The 24,380-nt window shown below is 39.8% G+C and overlaps 1 protein-coding gene across 1 annotated transcript in view; it reads right to left on the bottom strand.

Moving 5' to 3' along the window:
- Window positions 1–23,878, bottom strand: part of LOC134345941 (transient receptor potential cation channel subfamily V member 6-like) — a 35,082-nt gene extending 11,204 nt beyond the window's left edge. The window contains exons 1-10 of the mRNA XM_063047291.1: window positions 23,862–23,878; window positions 23,055–23,149; window positions 20,629–20,751; window positions 19,520–19,660; window positions 11,968–12,066; window positions 10,273–10,445; window positions 6,172–6,318; window positions 5,538–5,744; window positions 4,787–4,873; window positions 910–986 (exon numbers count right to left, since the gene is read on the bottom strand). Coding sequence (XP_062903361.1) covers window positions 910–986; window positions 4,787–4,873; window positions 5,538–5,744; window positions 6,172–6,318; window positions 10,273–10,445; window positions 11,968–12,066; window positions 19,520–19,660; window positions 20,629–20,751; window positions 23,055–23,149; window positions 23,862–23,878 — 1,166 coding nt within the window. The remainder of the gene's footprint in view (window positions 1–909; window positions 987–4,786; window positions 4,874–5,537; window positions 5,745–6,171; window positions 6,319–10,272; window positions 10,446–11,967; window positions 12,067–19,519; window positions 19,661–20,628; window positions 20,752–23,054; window positions 23,150–23,861) is intronic.
- Between the last annotated feature and the right edge of the window lie 502 nt (window positions 23,879–24,380).

Raw genomic sequence — 24,380 nt, 5'->3', positions numbered from 1 at the left:
ATTGGAAATGCTAATACTCAGATCATTGCTGAATTGAAACCCATTTTAGCTCCTTAAGAGCCTACAAAAAGACAGAACTTCTCCAGAAATAACTTTGGCATGATTATGGGAAAAGTGCGCGCGCGCGTTTGTGTGTTTGTGCTTGTGTGAAGAAGGATGCACAGAATTATTCAATTCACTTTATAACATGCAGTGCAAATTAATTGTAGGTTGATGATTTTTGTCCTATGTGCAAAGTCAAATCTGAGGATATTGCAGACAAGAACTCTTAGCTCAAGTTGTCATTTTGTGTATTCAGTGCCAGGTGGTCCTGAAAGTCTATGGCTAATGTGCAGTGATATGAACTATAGCTTGGGGTGGAGAAGAAAAAGAAGTTGAGATGGGTGATAATGCCCATCTGATTATGGCATTGAAAAATCAGTTGTTCAGCTCTGAGGCACTGCAGGCAGAAAGGGATAACTAGAATGGTCACCGGAAGAGTGAGTTAACTTCATTACATGAGAGAGAGATGGTGTCAGAGGTTGAACTGTCAGCCATTATGTTGTTATTGTAATCTCTCAATTTAAATAAAAGTATGTTGAGGCAGAGTGAGAAATTCTGGTTTAATTTGTGATGATGTCTGTGATAGTTCAGTCCCTGTCTGTGTTAATTTGGGTTTTATTTGTGGAGATGCAAGTCCTACAATATGCAAAACATGCATCTAAAACTTGAATAACAACAGCAAAGCATGGGATAAATGTATACTGTAACTTATAATAGAGATGCCCAAATTATAATTGTGACATCGAGTGATAGCGTGATTGCTTTTTTACTTGTGATTTCTAAACTGCAACTTTAATCACTATCATTTAGAATTAGATTCCAATATGCTGCTGCATAGGTGCATTTAACATATAATTTTAGACTTACAAGAGTAATGGAAATGGCCCTCCTATGGAAGTATTCCCTAAATAATTTCTTGGACCAATCCTGTACAAATAAGGGATCTGCAAAGAAAAGAAGTTTTGAGGAACATTTGTTTCTGAAGGAAAGAAGATTCAGCAAAAGCTATTCAAACCATCAATGGGCCCTTCAGAGTACAATTATGCTACATTCCATCCATCGATTTAAAAAATCTAGAAATAACATGCATCTTTTTTAACCTTTTTTCTCTATAAGTAGAAGAATAGCAGCTCTACTAGTGGCATAGTGCATAGCAGGTAGAGCTGCTGTCTCAGATCACCAGAAATTCAGCTTCAGTGCCATGGACCATGCATGGAACTGCCCACTCCCTTTGTGACAGTTTCTTACCACATCCTGAGGATGTGCAGATTGGTAAGCTAATGACCCACTGTCAATGACTCTTAGTGCATAGGGAGTAGAACGTGGGGTGAGTTGATGGGAATACACACAGAACAAAATGTGATTTTGATGGTTGGCAAAGATTTGGAGGCTTAAGGTCCTGTTTCCATTATCTATGACTCTTTGGTTCTATTTATACCTAGAATAAGATTGGCACTATGAAAACCACATAAGAACCTGAATGTTGTAGACAATGACTGACCCTTTACATATAGACATAACGGAGGAACTCAGGTAGATTTCGGGGAGTACGTCAAGTGCTGAGTGTGAGGTAGAGTGGCAGCTGTGAAAAGGCCGGCTGGTGGCGCAATGGCATCAGTGCTGGACTCTAGAAGGCCCCCGAGTTCGAATCCAAGTTAGGCCACCCCCCGAGCATGCTTTCCATCCGTGCCGGGTTGAGCGTCGAGCTATCCACTCGGTCTCATAATAAAAAAAAAGGGTCGAGTCAGGAACGTTCATATTGTGACCCGGTTAATCTGAAAGGAGACCAATCCTGACACCACACGCCAGACAAGAACTGACTGTCTGGTGTGACACACTAAAAAAAAAGCTGTGAAAAATCCAGTGGGGGTGTTTCAGAGTGCTGGACCTTCTTTCAGTTGGGGCAGTGGAGAAATAAGGTTGTGTTGTGAATAGTAACTGTTTTAGAGTTGGGGAGGTGTGCTGAGCATTGCTGCTAAGGACTGAATGAGGGATAGGGGAGCTGATAAGTTACAATCTAGCTTAGGCCTGGGTTCTGACTCTATGAACAGTGCCTTGTAAATGTATTCAGCCCCCACCTCTTTGTTCACATAAATAAATATTACAACCAAGGGTTTTGATCAATTTAACTGAGTTTTTTTATTTGTGAATCACATGATCCTGTTTTATAAAACAGTGAAGTCCAGAAAACAGGGAAAATTGTAAAGCATGAAAAACTAAAAATTCAAAACCTGAAGTGTCAGTAGTTCAGAAGTATTCATCCTCTTTGCTCAGTACTCAGTTGAACCACTTCTGGCAGCGACTGCAGCCAGTAATCTTTTTTGGACAAGTCCCTATTAGCTTTGCACAATGTTATGGAGCAAAATTTGCCCATTCCTCCTTGCAAAACTGCTCAAGCTGTGCTAGGTTAATTGGGGAGCAGCAGTGGACAGTTATCTTGAGGTCTTGCCAGAGATGTTCGATCGGGTTAAGGTCTGGACTCTGAGTGGTCCAGTGAAGGACATCAATTTTCTTCATTTGAAGCCACTCCATGGCTGCTCTGGCAGTGTGCTCTGGGTAGTTGTTCTGCTGCAAAACAAACTCCCTCCCCAGTTTAAGCTTTCTGGCAGAGGCTAGCAGGTTTTAATCCAGGATCTCTCTGTATTTAACAGCATTCATCTTCTCATCAATCCTGACCTGATTTCCAATCACTGCTGCTGAAAAGCATCCCCACTTCATGATGCTACCCCGCCATTCTTTATAGTCAGAATGGTGTTATCTGTCTGAAGTGTAGTATTATACTTACGCCATAAGTACCATTCAATGTTGAGCCCTAAATGTTCTACAAGATCTTCTTGCACATCTCTACAATATCTCCTAAGTGAAACTTTGCAACATCTTTACGGGCAGGGCATGCTTTTTTTTCTCGCTATGGTTTCTTCCTTACCACTGTTTGATAAATACCCTTTATGCCAGAGCGGGGAATAGCAGAAGAGGGGAGGGGGAAGGGAAAATAGTTTCACCAGGAGAAATCAGTGTTCATGCCATCCTGTTGGAGGCTGCCCAGATGGAATATAAGGTGTTGCTCTTCCACCTTGAGAGTGGCCTTACCTTGGTACAAGAGGAGGCCATAGACTGACGTCTGAATGGCGTTACATAGCCTCTCTTACAAGTGCCATTCTTCTTGGGTGACTTTTTATTGACCTTTTTCTGATGAACTATACTGAACTCTGAGATATGTTCACTGCCTTTGAGATGGGCTTGTCCTTCTCCATTATCATTTCCTTGATTTGTCTTGAATGCTCTTTTATTTTCATTTTGGCTTGGTCTGTTGAAAATCTATCATACTGTTGGACCTTACAGTGAGAGGGGTATCTATTCTTATGAGTTCATTGAAAACAGATGATCCTCTATTTCTCTACATCAACAAAATAGGTGAGTTGGTCAGAAAGTACAAACAGTAAATTGCACCTAAGGAATTTTAGCATAGTAATTTCAAAGGGTATGAATACTTCTTTCTGCCTCACAATTTTGGTTTTAATTTTTCAGTGAATTATTTACAGGCCTTGGAATTTTTCTTTTAATTTGACGTGATGCACAATAGATTAGCTCAAAAATCCTATTTCAATATACCTTAAATTTAGAAAATGAGACAGTAAAATGTGAAAATAGTTGTGGGGGATGAATACTTTTTCAAAGCACAGTAAATGTACACAGTCATTGTGTGCAACAAAGCAGTCCGACTGACTAACAGCGCTTGAAAGGTCTTGGGTTTCTGTCAAAGAACACTAGGATGCTACATTGCCTTAAAATGAATATGACATGAAAACTCCCTGGAAAGTAATCAATCACTTGTATGAGGTGGAAGATCTTGTCAGATTTGTGCTGAATGAGCAGAATGTGAAACCTTTGGCTGTTAGCAGAACCAATAGGTCACAGCAGTGTGCATGTTAGCAATAATTATTAGTACTTTGGGGAATCTTGACTATTTATAAAATTACCACCCCAGACTTGCTATCAGCATATGACTTTGAGGACATAAATAAAACAGCTTGTTCTACTGACAATGCATATGATGCCTGTGCCTAGCTGAATTAGTTATTGTTACTGGTGAGATCATCTGGATTATTTTCGTGACTTTTGAAGGCACCGAGATTGAGACATTTGTACTGGGAATTGGCAAGAAGCAATAAGCAGCAAACTCCTTATTGGATTCTTTGATCAATCACAGTCATGGCAAGTTTTGCTCTTGGACTAACCAGGATTGAGAGTCTATGAGGCTGTACAGAGGATAGGTGCCAAACAATCGTGTCTGTGGTTGTGTTATATCTATCACAGACATACTTGCTGTTGGGAATGGATAACTCAAATTATTACTGGGCCAATATTCTTGTTAATAACCCATTGTAAATTTTATTATAACAGCACATCTGAAGAGGAGAAATGATCAATAACTAATTCACTGCTGTGCCCCTGCATCCTATCGTTCTACTGCATTGCATGCCAGAACTCTGAGGTAGTTCTTAACTTATGACAGAGAGATTCTGTCATTAAATAAAATTCTTTTTAAACTAATTGAATCTTAGTCCTTGTGCAGATTCTGTCACTCTCAATTACTGATCGTTTGCTGCTCTGCATTATCTGTATGTTCTCTTCCCAAGAGATGGGACAGCTGAGCAGTCAAAGAATGTTTCTCACCTGACTCAGCTTTCAGCAGACAACAAAGTTACTTTCAAATTTGGAGTAACAAAGGCCTGTGACATACCTCACTAATAAGTATCACCAATGCTCCAATGATGGTAATTAATTCACCAACAAGTCTCAGGTAGTCTTCTTTTGTTTGATAAGATTCCTGAAATAATTTTTAAAAGGATTACTGTTATTACAAAGGGAAGTGGTAATTGCATACTAAAGTAAAAACAGCTCTTGACTCTGTACAATGTTTAGTACTATACACATTGCTGAAATTAGATTTGCATCTGAAGTTCAAATGAAGAACAATGTAGTGTCAAAAAGCACATCTACTTGAACAGAAATCTGTTGTAAATTAATCATTTTAGCATTAAAAGCAACAATTTGAACCTTGTCTTTTCATGAGTTGATATAAGTTTTAAATGTATTCATTGTTATGAATGCTCCAGGAAAATCTTGTAGATCTTTATATCATTCACTGAAATGTTACAGAACTAGTTATCCCATTACCCTTTTTGTTTCACTTTAAGGTCTTCCTGTTAGAAATGCTTAATTAAACTGGAGTACATTATTTTAGTGCAAAATACTTGTTTCCAAGTGATAAAGTGTGAAGATTCCTTTGAAAATAATGATTTTAAGGTTACTAAAACCTTTGGTAAAAGGCTAACAAATGAGTAATGTCATCTGTCCTTTTATTCCAGAGATGATGCTCAACCCACTGAGTTTTTCCAGCAATTTGCTTTTTGCTTCAGATTCCAACATCTGTCGTCTCTTGTGTTTCCAGATATCAGGGTAAGTCTAAAGCACAAAATGTTTGCTCTTACCGCTAAAGTCTTCTGTGTTCTGATGGTGAGGTTGTCAGATAATCCCGGTGGGATTGGCTTCAGAGGCCGATAGAGGCTGGAGACTGTGAATATAATGATGTATATAATATAGGAGAACATCCATATGAGGAAATACTTATAGCCAAATGAATTCCATTTTTGATGTAATAGCTCTTTCACTGGCTTAGCATCAACAAGTTTGCGAACCTATGAAAATAAGGCTAATTAATGCCTGTTCATTTGTTTCTTTCTGTTTCACAACTTTAATCTGTTTTCCTACAGCTGAGATGAGGTGAATTTACACATTATTATTTCCATAATTTCAACTTTAACAATGTCTTTACTGGTTCTTGGGCACAAAAAGCATTAAAAATGCAGTAAAGTAAAATGCTAGAAAAAATCCATTAGCAAATCTAAAAATATTTGTGAATCCCCTCATTTTGCTGCCACTTTTGTGATTTGCTAAATATAGAATTCAACTGATGACAAACTTTACTAAATCCATATGCTTGAACTATTTAAGAATATATTTTAAAGTGGAAGATATGATGCAATATGAAAAACTCACCCAAAGAAATGAATTGCATCACTAACCAATGCCGCAAATTTCTGTCTGCTCAGGTCCCACACTTACTTCACTATTCCTGCTCGTTGTTATGATGTCCAGAACTGATTTTTGATCGCCCCATGTATCAATGTTAGTGAGGTCATAAACACAGTAAGAAATTGTTCCCATTGTCCAGTATATTTTCTTTTGCTTTTGAACCAAATAGTTGAACATCTGCAGAAGGAAAAGGAATTAAACTATTACACTAAATCTGCACAAAAAATTTCCTTAAATGAAGAAATGTTCTGCAGGGGTCGGTGTTGGGACTGATTCTTTTCACGTTTTACTTATGTCAATGATTTGGATGACGGAATTGATGGCTTTGTGGCCAAGTTTGTGAAGATGTGAATGAAGATAAGTGGAGGGACAGGTAGTGTTGAGGAAGGCAGGAGACTGCAGGACTTAGACAGAATAGGAAAATGGTCAAAGAAGTGACGGGTGGGATAGAGTATAGGACAGTGTATGGTCAAGCATTTTAGTAGAAAGAATAAAGGTGTAGACTAGTTTCTGAAAGGGGAGAAAATTCAAAAACCAGAAGTGCAAAGGGACTTGAAAGTCTTTTTGCAGGATTCCCTAAAGGTTAACTTGCAGGTTGAGGAGGCGGAAAGGAAGGCAAATGAAACGTTAACACTAATTTCAAGAGGACTAGGATATAAAAGCAAAGGTGTAATACTGAGGCTTTATAAGGCATTGGACAGACCACACTTGGAGTATTGTGAGCAGTTTTGGGCCCCTGGTCTAAGAAAAGATATGCTGGCATTGGAGAAGGTCCAGAGGAGGTTCACAAGAATCATTTGAGGAGCGTTTGATAGCTCTGGGCATTTGATGAACTCGCTAGAGTTTAGAAGATTGAAGGAGGATCTCAATGAAACTATTGGATATTGAAAGACCTACGTAGAGTGGATGTGGAAAAAAAATGTTTCCTACAGTGAGTGGGTTCAGACCCAGAAGGCACAGCCTCAGAACAGAAGGACATCCATTTTGAACAGAGATGAGGAGGAATTCCTTTAGTCAGAGAATGGTGAATATGCGGAATAAAATACCACATATGGTCATGAAGGCCAAGTGATTGGGTATATTTAAAGCAGAGATTAAGTTATTCATTGGGCATAGCACCAGAAATTATGGGGATAAAGCAGAATGGTGTTGAGAAGGATAATAAATCAGCCATTATGGAATGGCAAAGCAGACTTAAATGGCCTGATTCTGCTCCTATATCTTATGTCTTATAGTCTAAGATTTAGACTACTGACACATTCTACCTTACTGAAACATTTCATTGTTCTTAAAATTTGTGTTAAGTGATCCTTATGTTCCTCATGGTCTGAGTGAAAAGCTAATTATGCACTAATGCAGAACTTCTGTTTCATATTAACCTGAAACCAACCATGTGGGAAGAAAATCAAGGAAAGATTTGGTAATAACATTTGAAGATATTGAGCGTGTAATATTTTGAATGTGAATGGTGCAGCAAAGGAAATGTGTTTTACCAATCTTTGTATGCAACTAAACCCAAAGTTCAAACTAAAAGAAGAATATTTGTAGGAAATATCGAGTAATGGTGGGAGAATGAGGGAGAGAGAAAGAAGAAAGAGAAAATGATGCAGAGCCAAAGGGTCAGAAAACTTCCCTAGAAGAAAATTAAACAATGTGGAATTGGAAAAAACAGGTTATCAAGCAAAAATGATAAATGCAAAATTGGTAAGCAAAATTATTACTACTTAGTTATGAAATGCTGATAGATTCACATTTGCCCAGATAGATTGAGAACTACTGACTTCAATTATTTTGTTCAGTGTTATTTTCCAGGGAGGTAATTAGGTTACAAAAGCTTTACATTAAATGAAAGCTATATAGAAAAGCTGTTCTATTCCTATGATTATTCTATGGGTATTTATTTCTGTCTTTTGTTACAAATATTGTGCCACTGGGACCAAATCAACAACATCTCATGCAAGTGATCCAAATCAGGCCAGAAATTAGAAAATCTGAAAATGAATATGATGAAGATATCAATGAAGATGAAATATTACAGTTGCCATTTAATGATACTACATAAGAGACATTCAGCATAAATGGGGTGGGTGAAGTGTCTGTTTCTATGCTGTACAACTCTATGATTCTAATAATGCATTCTTTTCAATGCTTGGAAGTTGTCTACAAGGTTAGATAGAGATATATTTTGAAAGCAATGCATTAAACTAACTGATTTTCTGATTTGAAGTTACACCTTGTGTTGCATTTTCAATGGATATGCAGTGGCAATTTTTTTACACAGCAAGATCCAGTTGATTCTAAAAATTATTTGGGTAGGGAGAGACCGAGTTCCAGGCCTTTGGCGCAGCCACTCTGATGTTAGTGCACACCGTGCATTCTCCAAATTTCAGCCCTGGCGTAGTTGCAAATCGCATCCCAAAGCTGCCCAGTCACACAAGCGGGTGTTTTACTTCATAAAAGGATGGGAAAGAACCCCCAAAGTGTCTTTTAGATGGCGGGGAAGAGCTTAAATGGCAACCCAAGAGCCCTAGACCGCACTGGGCCTGCCTGTTAGCAGGGCTGGATTTTGGCAGGACTACGGGAGGAGGAAGAAAGGGGACTCAGGGTGGAATAAATTCCTGAGCATTGAATGGGCTTTAGAGCAGGAACAGGTTTCTCATCCTATGGTGTGGGCCCCAAATACAATCAAAACTGCAGTGTAGATATTTATTTTGTAAAATGATTTTGACTTCCAGGATCCATTCCTGTGGTTCCCAAACTGCTAAGTATTTCTATTCAAGATGGGTCCCAGGGCAGAGTTTTTAAACAGTCATGTATTTCAAGGTTTACAGAGTAATCACTAAACTGCTGTGCGTCAAAAATCAATAACAGATCGTGCAGATTGACATGGAATTGTAAGATTATTGAGATACGTGCATTGCATAACCAAGCAAGAGAAAAATCCCTCAACTTTGCGATGAATTTGCTTCTAGTTTGTTTATTGGGGTAGAGCTGTAGGTCTTGCCATTGTTCATTTTAAAAGTTTAAGTTTTGGTAAAACAAATTGTGCTTTTATGTAAGGTGGTTGGGGAGAATGACATTTTTTTTAATCCAAATACTCATACTAACCTATAGTTGAAAATCAACTGGGTGGCGAGACTTTGTTAAAAATAAGGGCCTCTGAGTCAGCCTAAGTGAATTGGGGTTTAAAAATCAGGTTTAATACTGAATGATTTGGGTAGGTGAAGAATCTTAGAAGAGAAGCTTGAGATTTTTATCATATGTAGTACCCTTCATCTAAATTTTGGAAATTAACTTCTGTCACATGCACAGTCAATTTCTGTGATAAACAAACTTTATAAGAGTGAAACAGAAAATAATTAGAAAAATATTAGGAGAGGAGCAATAAGTGAGATGGGGGAGTCCACTACTAATAGAAAAATTGTTTTTGGACCTACCAAGAATGTGATTTACTTTAAATGGGGAGTTAAGAGATTACAACAGTCCTTCATCTTTAAGTACTGTTTGAGCAAGAGTAAGATCACCAGACACGTATGGGAAGGTACTACTAATAAACCGAATAGTTTAAAAATTGTAATGGAAAGCATATAAAGTTTTTTAATAGACAATACTGAAAGCTTTTGGAAGTAACTATTTCAAGTTTTGCTAAGCACAGGATTGTAATTCAATGAACTTATTGTCAATAATAAAAAAAAATTTGGCTAGGTACTTGGTCAGGAAATGCATTGAAGCTTCTAGACCTAATGTGAGCAAACACGATTAGTGCAGAAAGGCATCACAGTTGGCATCGATGAAGTGAGCCAAAAGAATCTAATTCTGCACTGTATGGTTTTATGATCTAAGTCATTGAGAGATAAGTATTGGCGAGAATGAACTTTATCACTCCTCAAAATACTTGTATTTTGCATTGATCTGAAAGGGAAAACTTGGCCTTTGTACTTCGCCATTACTGCATTGATCCAAGAACTCAAGAACTTGGAAGGGGATGCAGCCAAGAGTATCTGACTCAGAGAAGGGAACGTTACCAATTGCACCAAGGTCAACAAGATCTGTGGTCCTCAAATATTTTTCCAATTAGTGTTTGATATACAGGTCAGTCTACTTTTTTTGGAAATGATGTAGTTTACCTACCACAAAGTCCCCCTCAGCTGCTGCAAGCTTCAGTGGTGTGTAGCCATCATTATTCACAATGTTCTCAACAAATTGATAATGCTTCTCAGATACGAGAGAGGTGATGAGATCATACATGGAATATGCCTGCTCTTTTTCTGGTTGTAGGACTAATACATGAAGCACTGTGTTACCTGTACAAAAGAATTCTCAGTTTTAACCATAATCAAAGATATTTACCTCAAGCACCCAGATAAATCGTGTAAAATAATATTGATATGGTTTCTAATGATCTAAAGCCTCCAGTATTCCTTCAGTAAGTACAAGTTGCTGGACGTTTTAATAATAACCTGAAGAAAGTGTGCATATGTGTATAGATTTACCATGAGGTCAATGGAAGAGGGTGAATTAATTGGTATTTTACAAATACAATGAAACAGCTATGTTCTTGAATTTTTTATGTTTGTATGTTTGCATTCAGAAAAGTGATGTAGGGATTGTGATGGTTTTCATCAAGTGGTTATGGTAAAGGGTCCAGTTCCAAAAGGTTATGTCACAAGGAGCTCTTACTTAAACCAAGAGAAAGCTGGGGCATATTTCTTGACATTTCCTATCTCCTTTGTGGGAAATTGTAATCAATGTGCACTCAACCATTCCTACAGAACTGCACTATGTATTATGAGGGTAGTCTGGAAATCTGAGGTCAGATTAGGGAAGGCAAATGGAGATAAAATGAAGTACGCACAAGCATGAAGGATGTTATTGATGCCTTATTCCTCAATTTCTTGCTCAAGCAAATCAATTGTCATAGTTTTAATGAATGGCATCCTAGTCTTAATGTATATTAAGTTACAGATGATTAGAGTAACATTATGCTGTGGTTCATTGTGTTTCTATTCTGATTTATTTGTTCCAACTTACAAAAGAATTTTTCTAATGACATGACACTATACATTTGAAACCTTTTAAAAATGTTAATTTTTCTCAATACAAATGGCAGCCGTGTTGCTACATCACAGCTCCAGAGACTTAAGTTTGATCCTGATCTTGGTTATTGGCTGTGTGGAGTTTGCAAGTTCTCTTAGTGACTCTGCATGTTTCATAGATCATAGAACAGTACAGCACTGAACAGGCCTTTTGGCTCACAATATTGTGACTGGCAGAGTGCAACATGCAGCCACCACTCTGTGTGTGACAAACCTGCTTTTGACATCCCCCTATACTCTCCCGCAATAGCCCTAAAATTATGCTCTCTTGTATTCGCCATTTCCGCACTAGGGAAAAAAAAAACACTGGCTTTCCACTCCATCTTATCATCTTATACCCTTTTATCAAGTCACGTCTCATCCTCCTTCGTTCCAAACAGAAAAGCTCCAGCTTGATCAGCCTACCCTCATTAGACACGCATCCTGGTTTCATTTCAGTTGACTGCTTTCCTTCTGCATCTCAAAGATGACTGTAAATTGCCTCTCACATAATTGGGTGACAGAAGAAATAGGGTAGGGGAGATGCAGTGATGGGGGGGGGGTTCATGGGGATACAAAATTAAAAAATGGGACTGGTTCGTTGGCATGGACACAATGGACTGAAAAGCCCGTTTCCAAGGTGTTTATGACAAAATACAACCAGTGCAGATACTAAAGGCTTTTTTATGTAAATTAGACATAATTTGGTGGTTGTATGAAAAAACTATTGGCATATTGATGAAATACTCACCTAAAGAGTCCTGGGCTTCCAGTGGAGCACAATGTTTAATAAGAGTTCGGACAATTTCTTCATTGCCAATGCATGCAGCAAATGACAGCAAGTATTCACCTACACGTAAAAATATGATGGAAAAGTGACTGAACATTTAGTGTGAAAATGAATCATAAGCTAATCTTAACCAAATAAAACAATTGCTTCAAACAGAATGTATACACAAATAAATCCTTCTGAAAGAGTTTCCATAATTCCTGCAGAAATTTCAGTATTATTGAAATAAATAAATAAAGGATTATTCCATATCATCTTTGATTGTTAAGTACCTTTACATCTGTAACTGTGCTTCTTTATGCCTTAAAACCTCTCAGGCCAGTCTGCAAGAATACCACTGATCAGTAGTATCACAATAAAGCTAATTCCATCTTTAATCTCGGAGTTAGACATAGAAACAGATTCCACAAATATTAAGAGACTAAATTTCTGTGTGGAATTTCCCTATTACCTGTCTTACCATGGTCATGGTCTGCATGATTGGTTTTGTCTTTATTTTTTCTCTTTCTCTGTGGGCGCTGGGAGTTGGTCTTATTTTTTTTTAATTAGGCTCTTTCAGGTTCCTTGCTTTGTGACTGTCTGTAAGCAAACAAGTCTCAAGGTTGTATAATTTATACATTCTTTGATAATAAATGCATTTTGAATCTTTGAATCTTACCTTTGGTGAGAAAGCAGCAGTTGGGAGATGCCAATATTCACTAATTACCTCTCATGTACTTTTCATGTAACTTACGACCTTGTGAGCTGTGGTTGCTATTATAATACAGTAGAATGCTGCCATGGTTGGTTGGATAAATTATGTTTTAGATAGGCTTCTGAGAGGAAGATTGGCCTGGGCATTGGGAGCATCTGCAATGTACTTCAAAAGGAAGTAGTGGTATACTTTGCCAGTCAGTTGTCAGTAAAGTCGTTAAAGAGTCAAGTGTAATATCACCAAAGGTTAGCAATTGTAACAAAGCAATATTCCTTCGGTTCTACACTGCAGTGTCCATCTTGAATTTTTGTATGCAGGAAGGATTCATGAATGCATAAGCTTTTAACTGAAAGCTAAAGATGCTTGAGTGTAAGCAATAGAGCCATCACAGTCAACATAACACTACATTAACACCACTGGCACTGTTCCTCTAAAGATATTACTGGTTATCAAAGGGAAGAACCTTTGTGAGAACGGACCTTCATCGTGAAAGCCATATACCTTCTGATTCTACAGCCTCTTGTATTTCTAGCACAATTCATCTGTCCATTCTGTGCACCATAGTTTCTGAGAAGACATTGGATTGCATAGAAGCAGAGAGTTTAAAAGAAGCAAATGGGGGAAGTCAGCACATTTTGTGTGCCATAGTTTCCAAGCAAGCTTTTCTCGGTGGTGCAGTCACAGTCAAATCAGTGGAGGAGTCCTCACATGGGTCTGGGACCCCAGGATTTTGTGCGTTTTTTTCAACGGCACAGTTGTGAATCATTAGCAAGGAGAAATAAAAAGACAAGTAGAGTGGCCATTTTCGGTGTGGTTATTGTGTGAGTGGACCAGGGCTAGAGTGTGGAGGCTTTGGCTCATCAGGTTTCAGTGAGAACAGGTTTGGGAGAGCTAAGTATCTGGTGAGTTTCTTCTTCTTCATCTTCATTCTTCCTTCTTCACCTGTTAGCGCATAATTAGAGCAATGAGAATGGCTCCAGGGGATGTGTTCTGTTTTTTTGTGTGAGATGTAGGGAGTCCGGGGGGGGGCGGGACCTCCAGCCTCCCAGATAACCACACCTGCATCAGGTGCACCGAGCTGCAGCTCCTCAGAGAACGTGTTAATGCACTGGAGCTGCAGATCAATGACCCTTGGCCCGTACAGGAAACTGAGGAGGAAATAGAGGGAAGCTGGAGGGAGGTAGTCACCCCTAAGCTGCAGGAGACATGTAAATGTTTGACTCTTTGGAGAGGGAAGTGAAATGGGCAGCCAATACAGACTACCCCTGTGGTCGTTCTCCTCAATTATAAGTATACCATTTTGGATACTGTTGAGGAGTTGAATTACTTGGGGGGGGGGTGCAGTGGAAAATGAAGCAACCAGATCTCTGACACCAAGTCTGGTGGTGTGGCTCAGAAGGGAAGGGGCGAGAAGAGGACTGCGGTAGTGATAAGGGATTCCATGGTTAGAGGAGTAGGCATGAGATTTTGTGGACGTGATAGAGACATCCAAATGGTATGTTGCCACCCAGGTGCCAGGTACAGGGATGTCCCAGATCAGGTCCACGACATTCTAAATGGGGAGGGAGAGCAGCCTGAGTCAGCACCAATGACATACAGTAGGTAGAAAAAGCGAGAAGGTCCTGAAGAGAGAGTTTAGCGAGCTAGGTAGAAAGCTGAAAAGCAGGACCTCCAGGGTAGTAGTCTCCGGATTTCTGCCTGTGCCACACACCAGAGAGGGTAATAATAGAATGATTTGGCAGATCAATGCATGACTGAAAAACTGGTGCAGGGAGCAGTGATTCAGATATCTTGATCATTGGGATCTCTTCTGGGGAAGATATGACCTGTACAAAAAAGACGTGTTACACCTGAACTTGAGGAGGACCAACAACCTTGCAGGCTAGTTTGCTAGAGCTGTTGGGGAGGGGGGATTAAACTAATTTGGCAGGGGGATGTGAACTGGAGTGATAGGATAGAGGAGAGGGCTCTTGGTTTACAAGCTGAGTCAGTGTGTAGTGAGATTGTCAAGAAGGACAGGCAGATGATAGGGCAAAATTTCAGTCAGTGGGTTGAAATGTAGAGTAACAGGGGGGACAAAATTGAAAACGATGATAGATACAGGACTGAAGGTGTTATACTTGAATGCATGCAGTAGAGCTTGGCAGGTATGACATTGTGGGCATCGCAGAGTTGTGGCTGAAAGAAGATTATAGTTGGGATTATAGTTATCCAAAGATACACATTGTATCAAAAGGACAGGCAGGTAGGCAGAAGGGTAAGCATGGCTCTGTGGATAAAAAAATGAAATCAAATCTTTAGAAAGAGGTGACATAGGATTGGAAAATATAGAATCCTTGTGGGCAGAGTTAAGACACTGCAAAGGTAAAATGACCCAATGGGAGTTATATACAGGCCTCTGAACAGTAGCCAGGATGTGGAAGTGCTTCTTTTGACATTGTATGTCAGAGATTTGGATGATGGAATTGATGGCTTTGTGGGAAAGTCTGCAGATGATACAAAGATAAGTGAAGGGGCAAGTAGTGTTGAGGAAGCAGGGAGACTGTAAAAGGATTGAGACAGGTTAGGAGAATGTGGAAGGAAGTGGCAAATGGAACATAGTGTAGGGAAGTGTATCGTCATGCATTTTGGTAGAAGGAATAAAACATAGGCTGTTTTCTAACTGGGGAGAAAATTCAAGAAACTGGGGTAAAAGGGGACTTGGGAGTCCTTGTGTAGTCCTTGTGTCCCAAAGGCTCATTACAGCTTGACTGAGTGGTGAGGAAAGCATTCATTATGAGAAGACTAGAATATAAAAGCAAGGATGTAATGCTGAGGGTTTAAAAGGCAATGGTGAAGCCTCACTTGGAGAATTGTGAGCAGTTTTAAGCCCCTTGTTTAAGAAAGGATTGCTGATACTGGAGAGGGTTCACAAGAACAATCCCCAGACTGAAAGGTTTTTTGTATTTTTTAAATTCGTTTTCGGGATGTGGGCATCGCCAGCTAAGCCAGCATTTATTGCCCATCCCTAGTTGCCCTTGAGAAGGTGGTGATGAGCTGCCTTCTTGAACCGCTTCAGTCCCTGAGGTATAGATACACCCACAGTGCTGTTAGGAAGGGAATTCCATGATTCTGACCCAGCGACAATGTAGGAATGGTGGTATGTTTCCAAGACAGGATGGTGAGTGACTTGGAGGAGAATTTCTAAGTGGTGGTGTTCCCAGGTATCTGCTGTTCTCGTCCTTCTAGATGATAGTGGTCGTGGGTCTGGAAGGGGCTGCCTTGGGATCTTTGGTGTGTTGTTGCAGTGCATCTTGTAGATAGTACACACTGCTGCAATGTCCATTGATGGTGGAGGGATTGGATGCTTGTGGAAGGGGTACCAATCAAGTGGGCTGCCTTGTACTGGATGGTGTCAAGTGTCTTGATCTATGATGGAGCTGCACTCATCCAAGCCAGTGGCGAGTATTCCATTACACTCCTGACCTGAGCCTTGTAGATGGTGGACAGGATATGGGGAGTCAGGAGGTGAGTTACATGCTGCAGGTTTCCTAGCCTTTGACCTGTTCTGGTAGCCATGGTGTTTATTTGGCTAGATCAGTTCAGTTTCTTGTCAATGGTAACCCCCAGGATGTTGATAGTAGGGGATTCAGTGACGGTGATGCCACCGAATTTCAAGGAACGATGGTTAGGGACTCTCTCGTTGGAGATGGTCACTTGCGAGGCTCGAATGCTACTTGCCACTTGTCAGCCCAAGCCTGGATATTGTCCAGGTCCTGCTGCATTTGGGTATGAACTGCTTCACTATCTGAGGAGTCATGAATGGTGTGAACATCCCCCTCTGATCTTATGATGGAAGGAAAGTTATTGATGAAGCAGCTGAAGGTGGTTGGTCCCAGGACACTCCCCTGAGTATCTCCTGCAGTGATGTCCTGAGGATGAGATGATTAACCTCCAATGACCCCAACCATCTTCCTTTGTGTTAGGTATGATTCCAACCAGCAGAGGGTTTCCCCTAATTCCCATTGATTCCATTTTAGCTAGGGCACCTTGATTCCATACTCGGTCAAATGCTGCCTTGATGTCGAGGGCTATCACTCCTCACCTCTGGTATTTATCTCTTTGGTCCATGTTTAGACCAAGGAAGTGATGAGGTCAGGGGCTGAGTGGCCTTGACGGAACCCAAACTCAGCGTCCGTAAGCAGGTAATTGCCGAGTAGGTGCTGCATGATAGCACTGTTGGTGATCCCTTCCATTACTTGGCTGATGTTTGAGAGTAGGCTTAAAAGGCGGTAATTGGCTGGGTTGGTCTTGTCCAGTTTCTTGTGTAAAGGACATACCTGGGCAATTTTCCACTTTACTGGGTAGATGCCAGTGTTGGAGATGTATTGAAACTGCTTGGCTAGTGATGTGGCAAGTTCTTCAGGACTGTTGGCGGGATTTTGTCTGGGTCCATAGCTTTTGCAGTATCCAGTGCTTTCAGCTGTTTCTTGATATCATGTGGACTGAATCGGATTGGCTACATACTGACATCTGGGTTGCTGGGGACTTCTGGAGAGAGCAAACTACATCATCTACTCGGCACTCCTGGCTGAAGTTTGTTGTAAATGCCTCAGCCTTATCTTTTGCACAGGTGTGCTGGGCTCCTCTGTCATTGAGGATGGGGATATTTGTGGAGCCTCCTCCTCCAGTGAGTTCTTTGATTGTCCACCACTATTCACGGCTGGATGTGGCAGGACTGCAGAGCTTAGATATGATTCATTAGTTACAGAACCGCTTAGCTCTGTCTATTTCTTGCAGCTTGTGGTGTTTATCATGCAGGTAGTCCTGTATTGTGATGTCTCATATTGAGATATGCCTGGTGTTCTTGGCATGCCCTCCTGCACTCTTCATTGAACCAGGGTTGATCGCCTTGCCTGGTGGTAATGTTAGAGTGGGGGGTATGCCGGGCCATGAGGTTACAGATTGTAGTTGAGTACAATTCTGCTGCTGATGGCCCACAGTGCCTCATAGATGCCCAGTCTTAGGTTGCTAGATCTGTTCGAAGTCTATCCCATTTAGCACGCTGGTAGTGCCACACAATGTGATGGAGGGTTTCTTCAATGTGGAGATGGGATTTAGTCTCCCAAATATGGTACGGTGGTCACTTCTACCAATGCTGTCATGGATAGATGCTTCTGTGGCAGGTATGTTGGTGAGAATGAGGTCAAGGGTGTTTTTCCCTCTCATTGGTTCCCTCACTGCCTGCTGTAGTCCCAGTCCCGAGGCCATGTCCAGTAGGACCTGACCAGCTTGGTCTGTGGTGGTACTACTGAGCCACTCTTGGTGATGGACATTGAAGTGTACATTCTGTGTCCTTGTCACCCTCAGTGCCTCCTTCCTCCAAGTGCGGCTCAACATGGAGAAGTACTAATTTATCAGCTGATGGAGAGCAGTACATGGTAATCAGCAGGAGGCTTCCTTGCCTATGTTTAATCTGGTGCCATGGAACTTCATGGGGTCCAGAGTCGATGTTGAGGGTTGCCAGGGCAACTCTCTCTATACTGTATACAACTGTACCACCACCTCTGATAGGTTTGTCCTGCCAGTGAGACAGTACATACCCAGGAATGGTGACAGTGGAGTCCGGAATGTTAACTGTAGCATATGATTCTGTCAATACAACTATGTCAGGCTGTTGCTTGACTAGTCTGTGAGACAGCTCTCCCAACTTTGGCACAAGTTCTCAGATGGTATTAAGGAGAACTTTGCAAGGTCGACAGTGCTGGTTTTGCAGTTGTCATTTCCAGTGCCTAGGTTGATGCCGGATTGTCCATCCAGGGTTCTTTTCCTATTATTTTCTTTTTAGCAGAAGGAGTGATGGCTCTAGGCCTTTACTCACTGGAGTTGAGAAGAATGAGGGGAGAATCTCATTGAAATGATGAAAGGCCTAGGTAGAGTGGATGTGGACAGAATGTTTTCTATCATAGGGCAGTCAAGGACCAGAGGGCAAAGCCTCAGAATAGAGGGAAGTCCATTTAGAATGGAGATGATGGGGAATTTCTTTAGCTAAAGGGTGGTGAATCTGTGGAATCCATTGCCAGAAGCGGCTGTGGAGGCCAGGTCATTGGGTGCATTTATGGTGGTGGCTGATAGGTTCTTGATTAGTCAGGATGTGGAAGGTTAAGGAAAGAAGTCAGGAGAATGGAGTTGAGAGGGAAATGGATTAGCCATGATGAAATGACAGAGCAGAGTCGATGGGCCAACTGGCCTAATTCTGCTCCTTTTTCTTATGGTCTTATGGACTATGTTGCTTCAGGCCATACTTCACCTTTTCCAAACTTGGTTATGCAGCCAAAATTTTTTTTTCTATCAATTAACTGTCCAGTAGAGTTTTATTAATGTATAAAAACAAGTGCACTACCTCCCAAAGAATAGCACAAAGTCTTGAGAAGATGAATAGTCTAATATTCTGCAAAACCCTCATAATGGATCTATTAGGCATATTCATTGGTTAATCCACCTACTCACTGCCTCATTCTCTGATTATTAATTGATATCAGAGTAGATTGTTCTGATGAAGGCTCCTTGACCTGAATCTCTAATCTGCATTTTGCACAATACACGCTGTCTCACTTCCAGTGTGATTCGAGCATTTTCTGGTTATGTTTTGGACTTCCAGCAGATCTTTGATCCAATTAAATTTTTCAACTAGTAATTGTGATATCACTAATGGATCAATGCAGCCCTTAAAATTAGCAGGATCATTCAACAAAATTACACCAGAGGTCCAGAGTGTTTAGTGCCTATTGGAGATCATGACAAAAATATCCACCTTCACTCACAAAAATTAGGTCCTACCGTAGTAACACTGACATTCCTCTCCTGGGACAAAGCAGGAACCAGTAGCACGTGCATTCATCACATCAGCTCCTCGTTTCAACAGTTCCTTAACCATTTCCACATCTTGTTTCAGAACAGCTATGTGCATCGGCGTTTCACCTGCAGATTGAGAAAATGACTGGAAACTACAGATATTTGCTTCATGTAAACAATGCAAGAAATGACCATGAAAGTGCTGCTCAGTTTAATTCAGTTTCTTGGTACTTTTTGACTTTGCTAGGTTTATTGAATCTTCCCCATATCTGATAATGATATTGTCTGCCTTGAAGGGAAAGTTCTTCATTCCAACAGAAAATAAACTGTTGGCTGACCGAGAGTGAAAATAAAAACACTTAAAAGAATGTTCTGGTTTTTTTTTTAACTGAACTTTTATGTGTCATGAGGACAGAAGTTGGTTGGAAAGAGTTCAGAAGGCCCAGCCATTCACTAACATCCGGACACTGGTTCTTTCAGCACTTTAAAAGCCATCTGCGGTTTGTGTCCCAAGGCCCACCCAACTGTGGGTCAGGAACATGGGCCATCTCATCAGGGATGGAGAGGGAATCATTGCCTGCTGGAAGGATGACCTCCATTAAACCTACGATACTAGAATGGAAATACAGTAAGTCAACCTCCTTCCAGAGAGACTGCTTCAGAAGCAGAGGCCATGAGGCTCAACCTAAGTTTAAAGAACCACATCTCAACTTCCACCTAGGCATGTTGAAGCCTTTAAGACTCAGTATCCAATTTAGCAATATCATTTAACTTACATTCTCTGTTTCTCCTCCCATACATGCTTCCTGACCTGATGAGTGTTTCTAGTAATTCTGTTACACATTGCAATTATATAGTTTGTTACCTGTTCTTTACAGGTTCAGGGTTATATCAATAAGGTACTTTTGAAATGTGGTCAATGAATATGTTAAAATGATCATTAAATATATCATTGTGTTTGCTTACATAAATACTGCACATATAAACTAAGATGTGAATTTCTAAATCTGAGAAACAATCTTGGAATAAAATCAATTATATTTGTGTAGAGGCCTTAATGAAGTCAAAGCTACCTGAACCATGAGAATTATTACCTCTATACATGTCAGACGTCATTGGCTCATTGATCAATGATGGCACCATATCCAGAATGAACTCTGCAATTTCCTTATTGCCATTTAACAATGCAGTATGTAGTATTGTTTCTTCTAAGTTCCCTTTAAATAACATTTTTAAAATTTCAATTTAAGCATTAGTGCACAACTCAGCACAAAATCTGTTACAATATTATTTGGAAATGTGAACATGTCAGTAGTTTAAGAAAATATATTATGATCTAACCAGCCATAAAAGGAATATGACTTAACATTTTTGTGACATAGACACTGGGATAGAGATCAATATTCATAATCTGGTAGATCATTAATGTCCAACATTACAAAGTTTATTTATTATCATGGATTAGAATTTCTTTCCTATATTCCTTACACTTCTTGAAACCTTGATTGTAACATGAATGGAATGATATGAAAAGGAAGACTGCTTTCTATCGTCATTCCATCGCAAAATATATTAGGCTCATGGGTGTATATTTGTCAAATTTGTAACTACAGAAATCAACAGGTTAAAATGTATAGCTTACTTTCACCAACAGTATCTTGCATTGTGCAGTGCCTGCTCACTACTGCTCTGGTATCCCACTTCAGATTTTAGGCTTGAGTGGGACAAAATCTCACATGCAGCCAATTGACCATGGCTCACCGAAGAGTAAAGTTCAGAGAATCAGGATTAATTGGGTGATTTTACCAAAAAGTAGTAGAAGATGAACTATCAGAAATCTTCCACTCTGCAATATTACTCTATGATCCTACAAAATGCTTCCAGCCAAGACTTTCAGCATTAGTGTGAATAATATTGCAGTTTATACTTTCTGGTCAGTGGGGATGTTTCTGTCACCTTGGAGCACTGAAGAAATTGAACCTTTTGTGTACCTTCTCCTGGAAACCTTCAATTAGACTTTGTTGTCAGTTCTTTATCAACAGCATTCTTCAACCAATGACCTCTTACCCAGAAAGTGAAGTGCAACTACAAGAATTGAGACCACAGGAGTCTGTTGATGTTTAATTTTAAAGCAACAAAGAATCTGCTGGAGGAACTCAATGAGTTGAGCAGCATCTGTGGGGGGGGGAAAGGAACTGTCACGATTTCAGGTTGAAATCCTGCGTTCGGATAGAGAGTGGAGAGGAGAGATAACCAGTATAAAGTGAGGGGGTCTGGTGAGAGGAATGGATTGCTCGACCTGCTGAGTTCCTCCAGCAGGTAATTTGTTGCTGTTGGACCATGGAAATGTCATCTCCTAATTTCCCTTCAGTCATTTAAAATGACAAAATGTTATCGAGTAAGGATATGGAAATGGAAATTGGAGCAGATTAAAGAAAACTAGTGACTCCAGGGTACAAATTCAATTATTTCTGATCATTGATTGAGAATGCTCCCACAGAGTTCAAATCTTCAGTGAAATCAACAGTACTTAATAGCACAATACCACTGATTTCGCAGTCTATCATTCAGGGGCATGCTGAGCAGTAGGTGCTTTGGGGGATGTTGGACAGAATGCAGCAAACAAGTAGGAATCTGCAGATGCTGGAAAAGGTATTACTCCATGCAGAGACGGGCAGTTACAATTTCTTAGGATTTGTAAAAGCAATTGCCTAATGCATTCATCAGCAAACATTTCTATATTTGATCATTTAATGAAGGGAAGGATATGTATGAAACATTCTGGCTGAGGGCATTGCTTCAAGCAACTGCTGTAGCATTTTTCTGGAGCTGTGTAATTAACTTCCAGCAACTACCATCAACTTCATTTATGCAAGTGATGTTTTCTACTATTGGAATGTCTTTTGCAATTAATTGTCCATCCTTTCAACTATAATTTATTAATTTAATAGTAATATGCAGTTTCCATGCAATATTTAATTGACGTTTTTTGCTCATGTAGCTGGATTTTCCACATCAATTGATGTACATCATTTACAATAAGCTCCTCATAGTTGAATTCAAACAACAACAAATTGTTTCCAAAGTAAGTTTTTTAAGAGAGAATATTGAAGTATAAACTTTCAGTTTTCAATTTCTATTAAGTGATGTCCTTGACATTCAAAGGAAAGCAGTTAAGGAGAAGATTATGGAAGAATTAACCTGAATTGCATTCTAGATGTTGCTAACTAGCAGCTATAAATTGCTCCTATTAAGTAAATTCTATTTCTGTGCTTCATTTATACAGTGTCAATTTTATAAATATTAATAGACATTTAAAAGTGAGGAGATGAAAAGTAAAATGCAGAAAATAATGGAAGACTTTAAATGAACACAAAAGGGACTGCAGATTCTGGAACCTGGAACAGAAAACAGACCACTGGAAGAACTCAATGTGTCAAATAGTATCTATAGAGGCTGAAGATGGAAGTTAAGGTTTTACGTCAAGGCACTGCAACTTATTCAGATATGATGCACCTACCTCGAATCGCAGGATCAAAATCTTTACTCGTCAATAAGGACTTCATACTGACAGTGTCATTTATGTGAGCTGCTTTAAAAAACTCACTTCCATGTCTGTAGAAGAAAATTATCCAGTAATTCAAATCATGAATCATTGGAATTCTACCAAATCTTTTTTGAAATGTATTTAAAATTAAATTATTTCCTGTAGATCCAAACAATTATTCTCCCATTTAAGTAAATGACTTACTCTGAGGATCAATTCCAAGCATTTGATGCTGGAAGATTAACCAAAAATAGAAATAAAATTCAATTAACTAGAGTGAGGATTGAAAAGACTGTTACAGTATTTTAAACTGTTCAAATTTAACTAAAAAAAAAATAAAATTCTGTTACCTTACCTATAAAGGGCATGAATAAGATGAATGGTCACCTTATCTATGGGTGGGGAGATCTAAGACGAGAGAGCTAGGTTTAACGTGAGAGAGGTGTGTTAAGAGAGATATGAGGGGCAACATTTTCCCACAAAGTGGGGTGAGTATAAGAAATAAGCTGCCAGAGGAAATGATAGACATGGGTACAATTACAATGGCTAAAAGATATTAAAACAGGGGGAATAGAATAGTAAAGGATTAGAGGGATATGGCCCAAATACAGGGAAATGGGATTAGCTCAGGTAGACAACTTGGTTGTCATCGATGAGTCAGGCCTAGGGGCCTGTTTCTATGTTATGTAAGTCTATGACTACATGACTTTAAATTTTAAGTGATTGGCCCTGGATATTGTTTTATTTTTGGTTTTAACGTTTTGCTTTTGAAATGGTTACCTTGCTGTATCATTCATGTTCACTGTGATATACATATGGATATTTTTTGAATACTTTGAGCACCTTCGGCTCTGCTTGATTCCTTTAAAAAAGAAAAGGCATCTTATAAGTATTGCTTTAAGAATGATAGCATAATACAGGTTTATTCTTCATATGCGCTCTGTGTATCAGACCAAAATTATTGGTAATAATTGCTGGAAAATCCAGATTCGCTCCTCTTAGTCCGTGAGCCAGGACCCCAAATTTGGGCCACTGGTACCATCTGAGGGGAATAATTATTATAGCAATTTTTGGCAAGGTATGCACCCCCAGTGCTAGAAAATATGTGATAGCATTGTGGTAGCTTTCAGTGTGCAGATGGCTGCCTACTTCTCCATGATGCCCATGCCACAAGAGAGGGATACCAATCTGTAGTGATCTGCTCAGAAGACACAGATGTCTTTATCATGTCTTTAGCATTTTGTGACAAGATTAAGGCCCCATTGTTCCAGAAGCGTGGCACTAGAACCTGCACAAGGC

Source organism: Mobula hypostoma, chromosome 4, assembly GCF_963921235.1.
Source record: "Mobula hypostoma chromosome 4, sMobHyp1.1, whole genome shotgun sequence".
Taxonomy (NCBI): domain Eukaryota; kingdom Metazoa; phylum Chordata; class Chondrichthyes; order Myliobatiformes; family Myliobatidae; genus Mobula; species Mobula hypostoma.
This window is presented reverse-complemented; position numbering and strand designations above follow the sequence as displayed.